Source organism: Giraffa tippelskirchi, chromosome 6, assembly GCF_054371585.1.
Source record: "Giraffa tippelskirchi isolate mGirTip1 chromosome 6, T2T-mGirTip1v1.2.pri, whole genome shotgun sequence".
Taxonomy (NCBI): Eukaryota; Metazoa; Chordata; class Mammalia; order Artiodactyla; family Giraffidae; genus Giraffa; species Giraffa tippelskirchi.
In genome coordinates this window covers 80,944,716-80,956,734 of record NC_137280.1, presented here as the reverse complement: position 1 = coordinate 80,956,734, position 12,019 = coordinate 80,944,716, and the positions used below count along the sequence as shown (strand labels likewise).

The 12,019-nt window shown below is 53.5% G+C and overlaps 1 protein-coding gene across 2 annotated transcripts in view; it reads right to left on the bottom strand.

The window, feature by feature from the left end:
• ADAMTS2 (ADAM metallopeptidase with thrombospondin type 1 motif 2) overlaps positions 1–12,019 on the bottom strand; it is a 258,412-nt gene that overhangs the window by 16,628 nt on the left and 229,765 nt on the right. For both annotated transcript variants that reach the window (XR_014055962.1, XM_081497756.1), the window contains exons 12-16: positions 9,789–9,964; positions 8,591–8,724; positions 5,359–5,482; positions 3,991–4,071; positions 1,295–1,461 (exon numbers count right to left, since the gene is read on the bottom strand). Coding sequence is in view for 1 of the 2 variants with exons in the window: in XM_081497756.1 (XP_081353882.1) it covers positions 1,295–1,461; positions 3,991–4,071; positions 5,359–5,482; positions 8,591–8,724; positions 9,789–9,964 (682 nt within the window). In the remaining variant the exon portion in view is untranslated. The remainder of the gene's footprint in view (positions 1–1,294; positions 1,462–3,990; positions 4,072–5,358; positions 5,483–8,590; positions 8,725–9,788; positions 9,965–12,019) is intronic.

The following is a 12,019-nucleotide window of genomic DNA, read 5'->3' as shown; positions in this document are numbered from 1 at the left end:
TTCCAGACCCAGGAATCGAACTGGGGTCTCCTGCATTGCAGGCAGATTCTTTATAGTCTGAGCCACCAGGGAAGCCTAGGGTGGTTATTTTGCCAGTGAATCCTCTGAACCTGAAACCAAAAGTAAGTCTCAGAAGGACATAACTCTTTCAGCAGCACAATTATTATTTCTTTTACTATGGTGATCTCTGATCAAGTGGTCTTTGATGTTCTTATTGTAGTTGACTTTTTGCTTTTTATTTTTAATTGAGGTATGTACATTATTTTTTAGACCTAAGGCTATCACACATTTCATAGACTACAGGATAGTACAACATAAGTCATATGCATTGGGAAACAAACACATTTGCATGACTTGCAGTCTATGATATTCACTTTACTGTGGGGGCCTGGAACCAAACCTACCTATTTCTCCTGAGGTATGTCTGTACCAGTTTTGAGATTAGAAATACTTTCGGTAGGTGAATTTACCAACACAGAAACAGCAGGTACTGAGGCCCTACTGTATATGCACTGACAAAGGCATTTTGTCACCAGAGGCATTTCTGGGGATGAAAATTGCATGCAGGCAAGGTGAGCAGAGGTGCACAGTGCACGTGAACACCCCATGCCCCTAGCTGTACTCCCTGGTGTGGGGCGCTGAGCCCAGCCGCGGTGTGCTCACCTCGACAGAGGGGCAAAAGGCACCTGAGCCTTATCTGTAGCATTTTAGTTTTTTTTTTTTACTGATAAAAGATATTGCATATGCAATTGAAATTATTTTTTCAATAGTGAATTAGGAAATCAAACCCCCTCTGTGTTCCCGTCACCAGGAGCAGCCTGTGGTCCTGGACTTTGGAGACCCGGGGTCCAGTACTACTCAGAGACAAAGTCTTAGTGTGACCTGGGTCTAGCAGTCCAATTTCCTGGAGCCCCATCGGTCACCCCCAGGGAGTTTCAGGGTTTGAATGCAGTAGCAGACAAGAACAAGCATGATGAGAGGTGGCCATGAATGTCACCCAGAGTTGTTTGTGGAGGAAGCCTAAATTCTTACAGGGGGTTTTGTCTTTAGTCACCCAGGGACCCAGGGCCCAAAGCCAGACTGGTGGCTCCACGTGTGTTCCTCACACAGAGGATGACACAGAGATGGAGAGCCTCTGCTCAAAGGTCAGGCCGGAGGGGCCACGCAGAACATGGCCCGAAGGACGCAGGGAGGCTCAGGGCTCCCAGGCACCACCCCCACCCCTTCCCCAGCCACTGGCCTCATCTGCCTCATGCTGCAAGAGGTGGCGGGCCTGGCCCCTGTCTCGACTTACCAGCACAGTGATGGTACCGTGGAGGGGGCCCATGGTCTGCAGCGTCTCCCGGCCATCCTCATTCCGGTACTCCCACTCCACACCCATGGCAATGAAGGTCTTGGAGTTGGGATCCACATCATTCTCTTCATTTAAAATGAACTTGCCTGTCTCCAGGTTTTTGACGGCTGAATGATAAAAGACAGAATGATGGAAGACAGCCATGATCACCTGGGTGCAGAACCGCGGGAGGTCAGCAGGGTTCACCATTTTGAACAGGTTGGGGGAGTTGTGGGGAGCAGAACCCCTTGTCTTCCAACTGCCCTCCTCCAGGGGCCCATCAGTCCCACTGACAGCCCAAGCCGCCTTGGGAACCTGCCTTATCCTTTGTCTCTGCACTGGACCTATTCCCTCTAACCCTCCCTTCTGCCAGGTCTGGGGTTCTTTCTTGGATCTGCCTCTCAGGCCCTGGAGGAGAGGCTCCATGGCTAGGGACTTAGCAGCCATCAGGGCCACGTCGCCACAGTCTACTTGGAGCACTCCATGGGCTCTCAGAGCCACTGCCCTCCCTGTCCCAGCTCCCGGGGTGAGGGGTACCTGCTGGACACCAAAGCTTCCTGCCCTGGGGTGAGCATACGTCCCATACATCTTCCCACCCTGTTGATAACTGTGGCTCAGCTTGGTGCTCCACCAGTTCCCTACATCCCAAAGAGGCCTGACCTGACTTGGGGACCACCCAGGCCACTATGCGTCCACAAAGAATGTCTAGGAGATGAGAATCTGCTGGTCACAAAGCCCCACACTTGCCGGAGTGTGGAAAGCAGCTACTGGGGGGCTGCTGGAAGACTTTAGCAGGGAGGCCACAGACGGAGCACAAAAATTACGGGATAACAGTGAGGAAACCATTCCCTGCACAAGTTTCCTAGACTCCCTTGAGAGCCGTGGTAAGTGCCAGGAGACCCCCAGCTTGTCACTAACCCTCCCTCCTCCTATGCAGGAATGGCCCTTGGCAGGAAACAATGTTTAGGAAGAAGTGTCTTTTTTTAAAGGGATTGACTTTTTTTTTTATATACATACACACCCATGAGCAAAGTGAAAACAGTCCAACAAAAATAAAGTACAGTAGATTGATCTGTTGAACAAAGAAAATAAAAAATTATATTTACCTGTTAAGAACAAAACTAACAAGCAGAAACTGGGAAACTAAACTAAAGCAAGGTGCCAGGTGGGGAATAAAGCAATGAAAAAAGAAACTAACAAATTTTTTTTTTTTCATTGTGCATTTATTTTTTTATTTATTTATTTATTTATTTATTTATTTTATTTTAGTTGGGGGCTAACTACTTAACAATATTGTAATAGTTTCTGCCATACATTGACATGAATCAGCCATGGGTTTACATGTGTTCCCCTTCCTGGACCCCCCACCCACCTCCCTCCCCATCCCATCCCTCTGGGTCATCCCATTGCCCCGGCCCTGAGCCCTTGTCTCATGCATCGAACAAGGAATGGTGTTCTATTTCACATATGATAATATACGTGTACCCCAATGTTCATCGCAGCACTGTTTACAATAGCCAGGACATGGAAGCAACCTAGATGTCCATCAGCAGACAAATGGATAAGGAAGCTGTGGTACATATACACAATGGAATATTACTCAGCCATTAAAAAAATACATTTGAATCGGTTCTACTGAGATGGATGAAACTGGAGCCCATTATACAGAGTGAAGTAAGCCAGAAAGAAAAACAACAATACAGTATACTAATGCATATATATGGAATTTGAAAGATGGTAATGATAACCCTATATGCGAGACAGAATAAGAGACACAGATGCATAGAACAATTTTATGGACTCTGAGGGAGAAGGTGAGGGTGGGACGTTCTGGGATTGACTTTTATATTTGCCTCCTACTTAAGACAAGTAGTACTGGCTGTCCATTTTGGGATAGCAACATAAAAGTCTCCTCTAAAAATAAGGAAGAAAGAAACATTTGTATTTTAAAAAAGAGTGTTATTTGCTCACATCAGCGGGGGTGCTAGATGCCTGCAGTCATGGAACCCCTGACCCAGTTTGGCCTCCAGGGCATAGGGAAGAAGATGGGACCCAAACTAGGAGAAAGGACTTGTGTGGGGTCCCCTCACTGACCCCCAGCATCACTTCCTACTTTGGCCCTGCAACTTGTGGGGGGTGTGGATGAGTGAACCCCTGTGAGGGGTTCCAGGTAGCCTGCAGGAGCACAACACCACAGGGGCTGCCATGTGAGAAGGGGCACCCCGAGTTGTTAGAACATCCAAATTTTCAAGAGATGCCAGGAATCTCTATTCCAAAAGAATCACTTGAATTTAAAATGAAACTAAATGAAAATATGCAAATACACCATGGGAGCCCATCTACCAGCTGGCCTCGGCACCCACTGCTTGTGAACCATGCTGCCTTCCAGTGGGCGGGGGGCTTCCCCTTTGACCTTGAAGTGGGAGGTGTGGCATGTCTTAGACACACGTCCCTCCAAAATTGCTGCGAGGGAAGCCCTCTGATCCCAACCCCTGGCCTCTCCATTGTGAAATTACTAAAGGAGAGAACCACCCATCAGCTGGGCCAAGCCAGGGACAGAGGAGATAGGGGTGCAGCCCATGCCTCCCAGTCAGGCCCCCGACTCCCAGAAGAGTCAGGCTGCAGATCCACTGCATTGTCTGGGCTCCGACACTCACCCAGGTGATGGCTAGTGGTGTCTGCTTCCTGGACAAGTAGGTGTCTGGCTCCTGCTGGGATCTCGAACATCTTGATGTAACCTTGGTTGGGATGTGGGGAGACAAAGCCAAATCATCACAGAGAGGCTGTCAAATGCGGACAATGCGAGGAGGGAGTTGCCCTCGACAGTGGTTCCAGAGGCCCAGTGTTTCATGGGCTCTGACTGCCCACTGAGAGAGGGGCCCACGGGAAAGCTAGTGTATCCCAGACAGCAACAGCCCTCTGGCTCATTTTCAAATCCGGGCGCTTCTTCAACCTCTTCCATTGAACACTCGGTGGGTGTCCGCATGAGTAGCCCTGAAGTCATGCCTCGTATGGAGCTAAGATGCCACAACCAGGAGAGAGGCCTTCAGCAAACTGCTCGGTCTCCCTGGACCTCAGCAGCTTAATTCCTAAACAAAAGACAGCCTGCTCACGTGGGACGGTGTAGAGGGCCAACTTGCAGAAGCCCAGCACCAGCTCTGAGTGGAGTCTGGCAGGTTTGCTCCATGCCCTTCTTCCAAAAGAGTTGAACCGAAGTGCCTGTGTGCATGCCTCTGTGCTCAGTCACTCAGTCGTGTCCAACTCTTTGTGACCCCATGGACTATATAGCCCACCAGGCTCCTCTGTCCATGGCGTTTCTCCAGGTCAGAATACTGGAGTGGGTTGCCATGCCCTTCTCCAGGGGATCTTCCTGACCCAGGGATGGAACGCTCATCTCCTGCGTCTTCTGCATTGGCAGGTAGCTTCTTTACCAGTGAGGACTTGGGAAGCCCACCAAAGTGGCTTCTCCCCGTTTCAGTCAGAGGCAGAGCAGTCAGCTGCTGCAGGCCCATCCAGAGCCCCAAAGCCAGGTGGAGGGACCACTCTGGAAGGAGGTTCATCCAGAGGACTGTTTTCCCAGAGCCCACCTTGGCCAGAGACCACAAGTTCCCCAGCCCCAAATTCCCTGTGGCCCTGTTGGGACAGGCCTACATTTCCCTAGGCCACTGCTGCCCTGCCTAGTTCATCAAAGGTCCTGCTCACAGGTGCCTGGGGGCGGCAGTGGTGGGGCAGAGAGCAAGGGAGGCCAGTGGTGGCTAGAAAGCCTTGGAGAGCTGGGGAAGGAGCCTTCAAATGAAGACATTTAAGACTCACCTTGTGCACCCCACACCCTGGCATTCTCCCTGTCCCCACTCACCCTGGGGCCTGACACAGCGACCCCCTAAGATTGCCTCTCCACCTCACCCTCCCAGACTTAGAGCCCCGCTTCCCCAGACAGCTGAGAGCCCAGACACAGACCCCAGGTCAGGCGCTCTAGACCCTCAGGCCCGGGGCCTCTGGGCAGGGGGAGGGAGGGGTCCACTCACCAAGCTTCTTGGGTGAGCGCGTGAAGGTGCCCTTGACCACCTTGCAGTGGGAGTTGTCCCCTCCGCACACACCACACTTGTCTTCCTGCTTGCTGGAGCCGATCACCCCGTCACAGCCCACCTTCTGCAGAGGGGTGGGGGAAATGCAGCGCCCGCTGAGACCCTGCTCCCCACTGGGCCCTGGCGCCTGCTCCCTCTGCAGCCCAGGTGTGGGCACCCCTTCTGATCAGTCCCTGACGCAGAGGAAGGAGAGGGGGCTTTGGAGCAAGAAAGAAAGACCCTGTGTGCCTACTGTAGGGAGACAGCAAATTGGCCAAGACAGCGTGTGCAGGCTCTCTCACCCCACATTTTGTTAAATAATGACTATGTAACAGCTGAGCGTATTTGTAGCAAGGCGCATGCGCATCGCGAGGTGCTTACTCGGCCGCGAGGAGTTACTTGCGCTGTAGGGATATGTGCTGCTGCTGCTGCTGCTAAGTCGCTTCAGTCGTGTCCGACTCTGTGCGACCCCATAGACGGCAGCCCATCAGGCTCCGCCGTCCCTGGGATTCTCCAGGCAAGAATACTGGAGTGGGTTGCCATTTCCTTCTCCAGTGCGTGAAAGGGAAAAGTGAAAGGGAAGTCGCTCAGTCGTGTCCGACTCTTAGCGATCCCATGGACTGTAGCCTACCAGGCTCCTCCATCCATGGGATTTTCCAGGCAAGAGTACTGGAGTGGGGTGCCATTGCCTTCTCCGAGGGATATGTGAGCTCCACCTAAAAAGCGGCGGCGTTACTGCTGCCTCACGGCTGTGTCCCTTGGGTCAGCCACGAGAGGAAAGAATACAGCGTGAATACTGCTACAGCTGCTGCGTCAGCCAGGAGAGAGGCTGTGTGCGGTTATGTTGTGTTCTGTTATGTCTGCTGCTACGGCTGCTGTGTCAGCCAGGAGAGAATAAACGTGTCTGCAGTTTCAGCGGCTCCTCGAGTCTCCTTCCAGCCTCTCAGCTCATGCCTTGCCTACCCTGGTGCGGACAGTGTGAACAGCAAGACAACTGGCATCATAAACAGGATCAGCAAGACACCCACCCAAGGATCAGCCTTTCCCCGCTCACTCATCCACTCATTTGGACACTGTGACCTGCAGAGGACTCTGCACAGCCTAGTGTGAAAGTCGCTTAGTCGTGTCTGACTCTTTGAGACCCCATGGACTATACAGTCCATGGAACTCTCCAGGCCAGAATACTGGAGTGGGTAGCCTTTCCCTTCTTCAGGGGATCTTCCCAACCCAGGAACAGAACCCAGAGCTCCCACATTGCAGGCGGATTCTTTACCAGCTGAGCCACCAGGGAAGCCCAAGAATAGTGGAGTGGGTAGCCTATCCCTTCTCCAGTGGATCTTCCTGACCCAGGAATTGAACCAGGGTCTCCTGCATTGCAGGCAGATTCTTTACCAGCTGGGCTATCAGGGCTTAGTCTTGAGGCTGCCATGGCACAGCACACTGGTGTCCTCGTGAACATACATCAGACATGGCCTCTGCCCTTCTCCCGGGCATCCACGCAGCGGCCCTCCAGGGCTCCCACCCAAAGCTTAGGCCTGCAGGTCCCTCCCTCCCGTTGCTCCCAGGAATGGTGTCCTCTTCAGTCTGTCTTGGGGTGTGTGGGCAGGACACAAGAGCTGGTAGGAGTACTTCTGCCTTCATTCTCTCAGTGAATCCTCTCAACACTGTCCACTCTAGTATTAAAAATTGTTCCACACAGAGCAGGGATGTTCCCTTGCCCAAGGCCACCTGGTAGAGGCAGGAACAAATTCCAGTCCTTTTACTCTCTATAGCCCTGCCAACATTCCCAGGGCCGCAGAGCTCTGTGGGGAGCAGACCTGGGGTCTGAGCACGCTGACTGAGGCCACGTTCACACCCATGACCACACTCAGCAGGGAAGACAGCCTCTCCTCCTAGCTGCTCTGCTCCCTGCATGTTCTAGAGTGCACCGTAGCTTCACAGGTTTCCCTCTTTGCCCTGGCTGCCAGGGAGCCCAGAGCCAGTTCACCCTCAAGATCCTCCTATCACCACCTCTTGTGAGACTGCTTCCTTTTCCTTTGCGCTTTTATTTCTGACTTCTGTCTTACAAAGACCTTTGAGGGCTGGGTCTCTAGACTATGAAGGGGCTACAGAGCCAGTTTCTGGCAATGCAGTCATAGAGAATTATTCAAACTGGCCAACCCCAAGCTGTTTATTCTGCCTGCCTCCCCTTTCCCACTATGGAAACCCCAATAAAAGCTTTGGCCCAGACTTTCCCTCAGAAAATGAAAGTAATAAGCTCTTCTTTAATGACAATTGACTTCTCTGTGTCATCATTCAGTCACCTCCCTTAATTAAAATCCCACGAGTACGGAGGAGACATTGCTGTCTTTGTTTTCAAGTATTAATATTTGGTTGCGTGTTTGGAGTGTGAGCAGACTACGTGGCTTGCCCTCCCTGCTGGCTACAATCCTACTGAAACACGTGTGGAGAGAGTCCCTGAGCTCTCCTCCCACAACTCCACACCCCACTTCTCTCTTCTTCCAGCCTCTTCCACCTCCTCCAGGGGACCTGCCGCAGGCTCTCTGCCAGAGATACCCTGAGGATGCTCATTTCTCAGGAAGGTGAGACGAGAGTCAGCCTCTTTGACACTACAGTCTGTCACATTTATACAAGCTACAGAGGCTCCCTGGTATTTCTAGAAAAGGCAGCAGGTCTGTGCTCACGTTGCTAATAATATGCCGAGTGTGCCCCATAGTTGCTTTTTGTGACAGCCAAAGACAGTACAGTAACAAAAACCACAGCATTTCTACAAAGAACCAAGCCGACAAGAACCACGGTGGGCTCCCCTGATCAAGAGTAAGCTGTCCAGTACCCAGCGCAGTGCAAGGACACGGTAGTGCTTCACCAGGGGATCCCCAGGGACCTAGGGTGTCAGGGCCACCTGTGGCACTGGTTAAACTCATGTTCTGGGCCACGGCCTCATCCTACGTAAGCAGAATTTCTGAGGTGGGGCCCTGAGCTCCTCAGGTGGCTCCTCAGACTCAAGTCTGAGAACCCTTGTCATGGAAGAGGACAGCAGGGAGTAGGGGCTGGGAACCAACATTTGCTGAGAGCCTGCCCTGATCTAGGTGCGGTTTGCAGTACTCTGCATGCTCAACCTCACCAAATCTTCCTGAAGCCCCAGAAAGCCGAGGCCCTGAGCCATTGCTGCACCTGCTCCTGGGGCACTCACCCTGCAGTCCCCACGCACGCAGAGGCTGAAGGCGTCCTTGTAGGAACAGCGTGTCCCGTCATGCACCATACGCTTCATGGATACCACCTCCCCGGTCTCCTTGGACTCACAGTAGAGGTGGCAGCGCTCCTTGGCTGGAAGGGAAGCAGGGGGGTGTTGGCTGGCTGGCTGCACCGCTCACTTTCTTGTACTTTCCTTCCTAAGTTTGCTAAAGGGAAGCATCTCGCAAAGAGAAACTCCCACCCAGGAGGGTCTCCTTATGATTCATCTGCCCTCCACCCCACATGTCTGCCCAGGGCCAGGAGAGAATCATGACCCTGTTGTACGGGACTTAGCTTTCCTTAGCTGAGCCAGGCTGTTGTGGGTGCAGCCAGGTCTCAGATCGCTGGGGTCCTACCTAGAGAACCCCATATTCAGGGGAAGGGCAGCTGGCTGTTTGCCAGGTCTCTACTTGAAAACCTTTCCCAGTCCACCTCTGTAACCCCAAATAAGATGTCCCTTGCTTCAGTCTCGGGTCCCAGGCACGTTCTCTTCTCAGCATTTATCTCAGAAGTCACTCAGACACCTCATCATTATTTGATTTTTGACCAGACCACAGTCCCCCTCTCGGCGGGTTGGGGGGGGTCCTATCTGCTCTGGCACCTCCTTGCGTGCACACGTGGAGCTTGCAACATGTGCTCAGCTGAGGTAACAGATACAGCGGAGCAGGCCCCAGACCCCGCCTCCCTCCTCTGCTCGATGCCTGGAAGGCACAGAAACTGTGTGGGATCCAGTAGAAATACAAACACTCTCATGCCTGAAGCTACAAGACTTTTCAGTTCCAGCAGCAAACAAATGCCTTTTGGTGCTTAAACCAGTTCAAGTCACTTGGAACAGAGAGTTCTCACTGAAAGATGAGAGGTCAAACGTAACCTGATTCCTTGGACAACTCTGGCCTGTCCCTGCCCTGCGGCTGAGCGGGGCTAATGGTGCAATGCCAGCCTTGTCCAACAGAGGGCAACTGCAGGCGCCTGGGGCCAGCTGGAGCTTGCCCTCTCTGCTGCATACTTGGCCAGGCTCAGTTCTCTGGCTTTTCTGGGACTGCAGTCCTGCCATGAGCCCCCAGCCCAGGGTGGGCTCTCCTGGCACGCACATGCAGAATCAGTGGCCCAGTGAGCCCTGGCTCCTCCACTGAGTGCCCACTCCCCTCGGGGCTCACCATCCCGGTGCTCGTGGGGCAGCCAGTGGTGCTGAGCATCACCATGTTCGAAGTACAGGTCCCACTGCCTGCACTGCTCCTCACGGAAGTCGGCCAGCGCATCAGGGCAGTCCTGGGAGTTGCAAAGCTGGAAATCGTAGGCAAGGCCCGAGCAGGTGCGGCCCCCATTGGCTGGGCTGGAGGAGAAAGAAGAGAGGCCTTCCAACTGGGTGCCACCAGGAAGAAGCCAGCACTTAGAGTGCCACTGTGGGATTTGCAGGGACCCTTGAGCCTTGGGGGTGAGGGGGCAGCTCTGCTGAGTGAAGGAATCCAGCCCTGCCCTAGCCCAGAGCCTTGGCACATCAGTACAGGAGAGGGTGGTAATCCTCTTAGGGGCCACAAGGGAAGGAAGCATCTACTCAGCCCCTGTGCAGCCCCGGCCCGACCCCAGCTCCTGTAGCTAAGGCTGTGAACAAGCAGTGATCTGTAACAGGGTGTGTAGGGTTGCCACGCCCCTAGACATAAGCCCCAGGGTGGAGGAGCTGGGTGAGCCTCCCCTACATCCTCCCGACCTGGGCCTCACACACAGTGAGAACTCAGAGTAATTCTGAAGGAGTGGAATCCTGCTACAAGTGTTCTCAACAAGTGTCAGGTACATCTCCAGGTTTCCTCCACCTCAAGAAAACTTGGGCTGTGCCTCTGTAATTTCCTTACTTTGCTGAGAACCTCACCAGTCCACAAAGCACTAACCCCACAGGAAAGGTGCTGGCTGATGGCCAGCAAGTGCCCCTGGAAGTCAGGGTGCTGCAGCATGGCAGGCCACCACCTTGGGAGGAGCGGGGGGCTTCAGTGTTGCCATCTGCCAGGTGTGACAGGGCCAAGCAGAACCCGAGGCCCCACTTGAGTCTTGGGCAAAAGTCATGCTCTGCTATGATGTACAGCATACAGCATTGTAGAATGGATGATGGAAGGGGCTGGCTTCCATGAGCCTCCTCGCACAGTGCCATGTTCTTGGGGGAAGTCAGTGCAAATAATGATCACAGAAATTTGTGGAGTAAGAACCAAGAGGCTCAGTGTTTGAATGGGACCATGAAAGAAACGGTGACTTTGAGATTTACATCATGGCCACTGATGGGACGACAGACAAATGACATCAATAGCTTGGGCATTACCAGGAAGGGGTGCAGGCCTGGGTGTGTAGGTATGGGAAGCCCAGGACATTGGGCAGCAAGCAACAGCAGGAAGGGGCCAGCCTAGGCAGGAGACAGACATATTCAAACAGAAATCTGTGATAATCCCAAAAGAGAGCGTGAGTGGGAGAATACAGGGGAGGCCAGGGAGGAAGAGAAGCTGAAGAGCTTGAGCACATGCTGCAAGCTGCAGTTCTGCAATCACAAGGGTGGCAGGGCAAAGAACATGGAGGGAACTCAAGCCCGGGAGCAGGGGCCCAGCGGGGAGCCTCAGAAGTCTTCATACCGGCCCCAGCGTCCCAGGAAGAACTGCTGAGCACAGGGAGCAGCAACTAAAGATGGGGCAGTGTGAGGCCCAGCCATTATCTCCAGGAGGACACATGGAAGGGGAGGCCTATGGGGTGCCCTGGTGTTGCCGACAGAAGGCTGTGCTGGGGCCTCTGGGCTCTGCAGTGCTCTGGGTGCTGGGTGCTGACGCAGGCCAGGCTGGCACAAGCAAGCCATGGGCAGAGCTCCGTGCACACATCTGTGCTGTCTGATGCTCACTGATGCTAACCAGGTGTGGGCAGGGCCGATAGTGTTTGGTGAACAGACAGGCTGGCAGGTAGTTCCGGCAGCTTTGTTCATGTTACTACTGCCCTTCAACCCTTGCTGCCTAAGAAAGCTGGACCAGCCAGAGGGCAGAAAAATCCCTAAAGTGCACATGTGGGGAGGGACAGAAGATAGAGTACCTGCAACCTGCATGGTCTCCCCTTGGGCCAGACCTGGGGCTGAGTCCCCTGAAGCCCAAGAACCCAGCATCAGGCAGGCACCATGAGGAGTCAGGGCCTGGTGAGGGGAGAGGGGAGTGGTCAGGCCAGATCTGCTCCTCTGACTGTGCATCCTGGACCTGAACCTGAAATTCCTTGCCCAGCACCCTGTAGCCTCTGAGTTTCTAACTTCCTGTCTCGTCAATCTAAGTACGTGAGGCTAGCGTACTAGCCCCAGGGTGCTTGAGAGGAGCCAGGGGAGCTCTGAGGGTAGCACAAGGGATGACGCCTGCTTGGGAGGCAGGACAGGGAG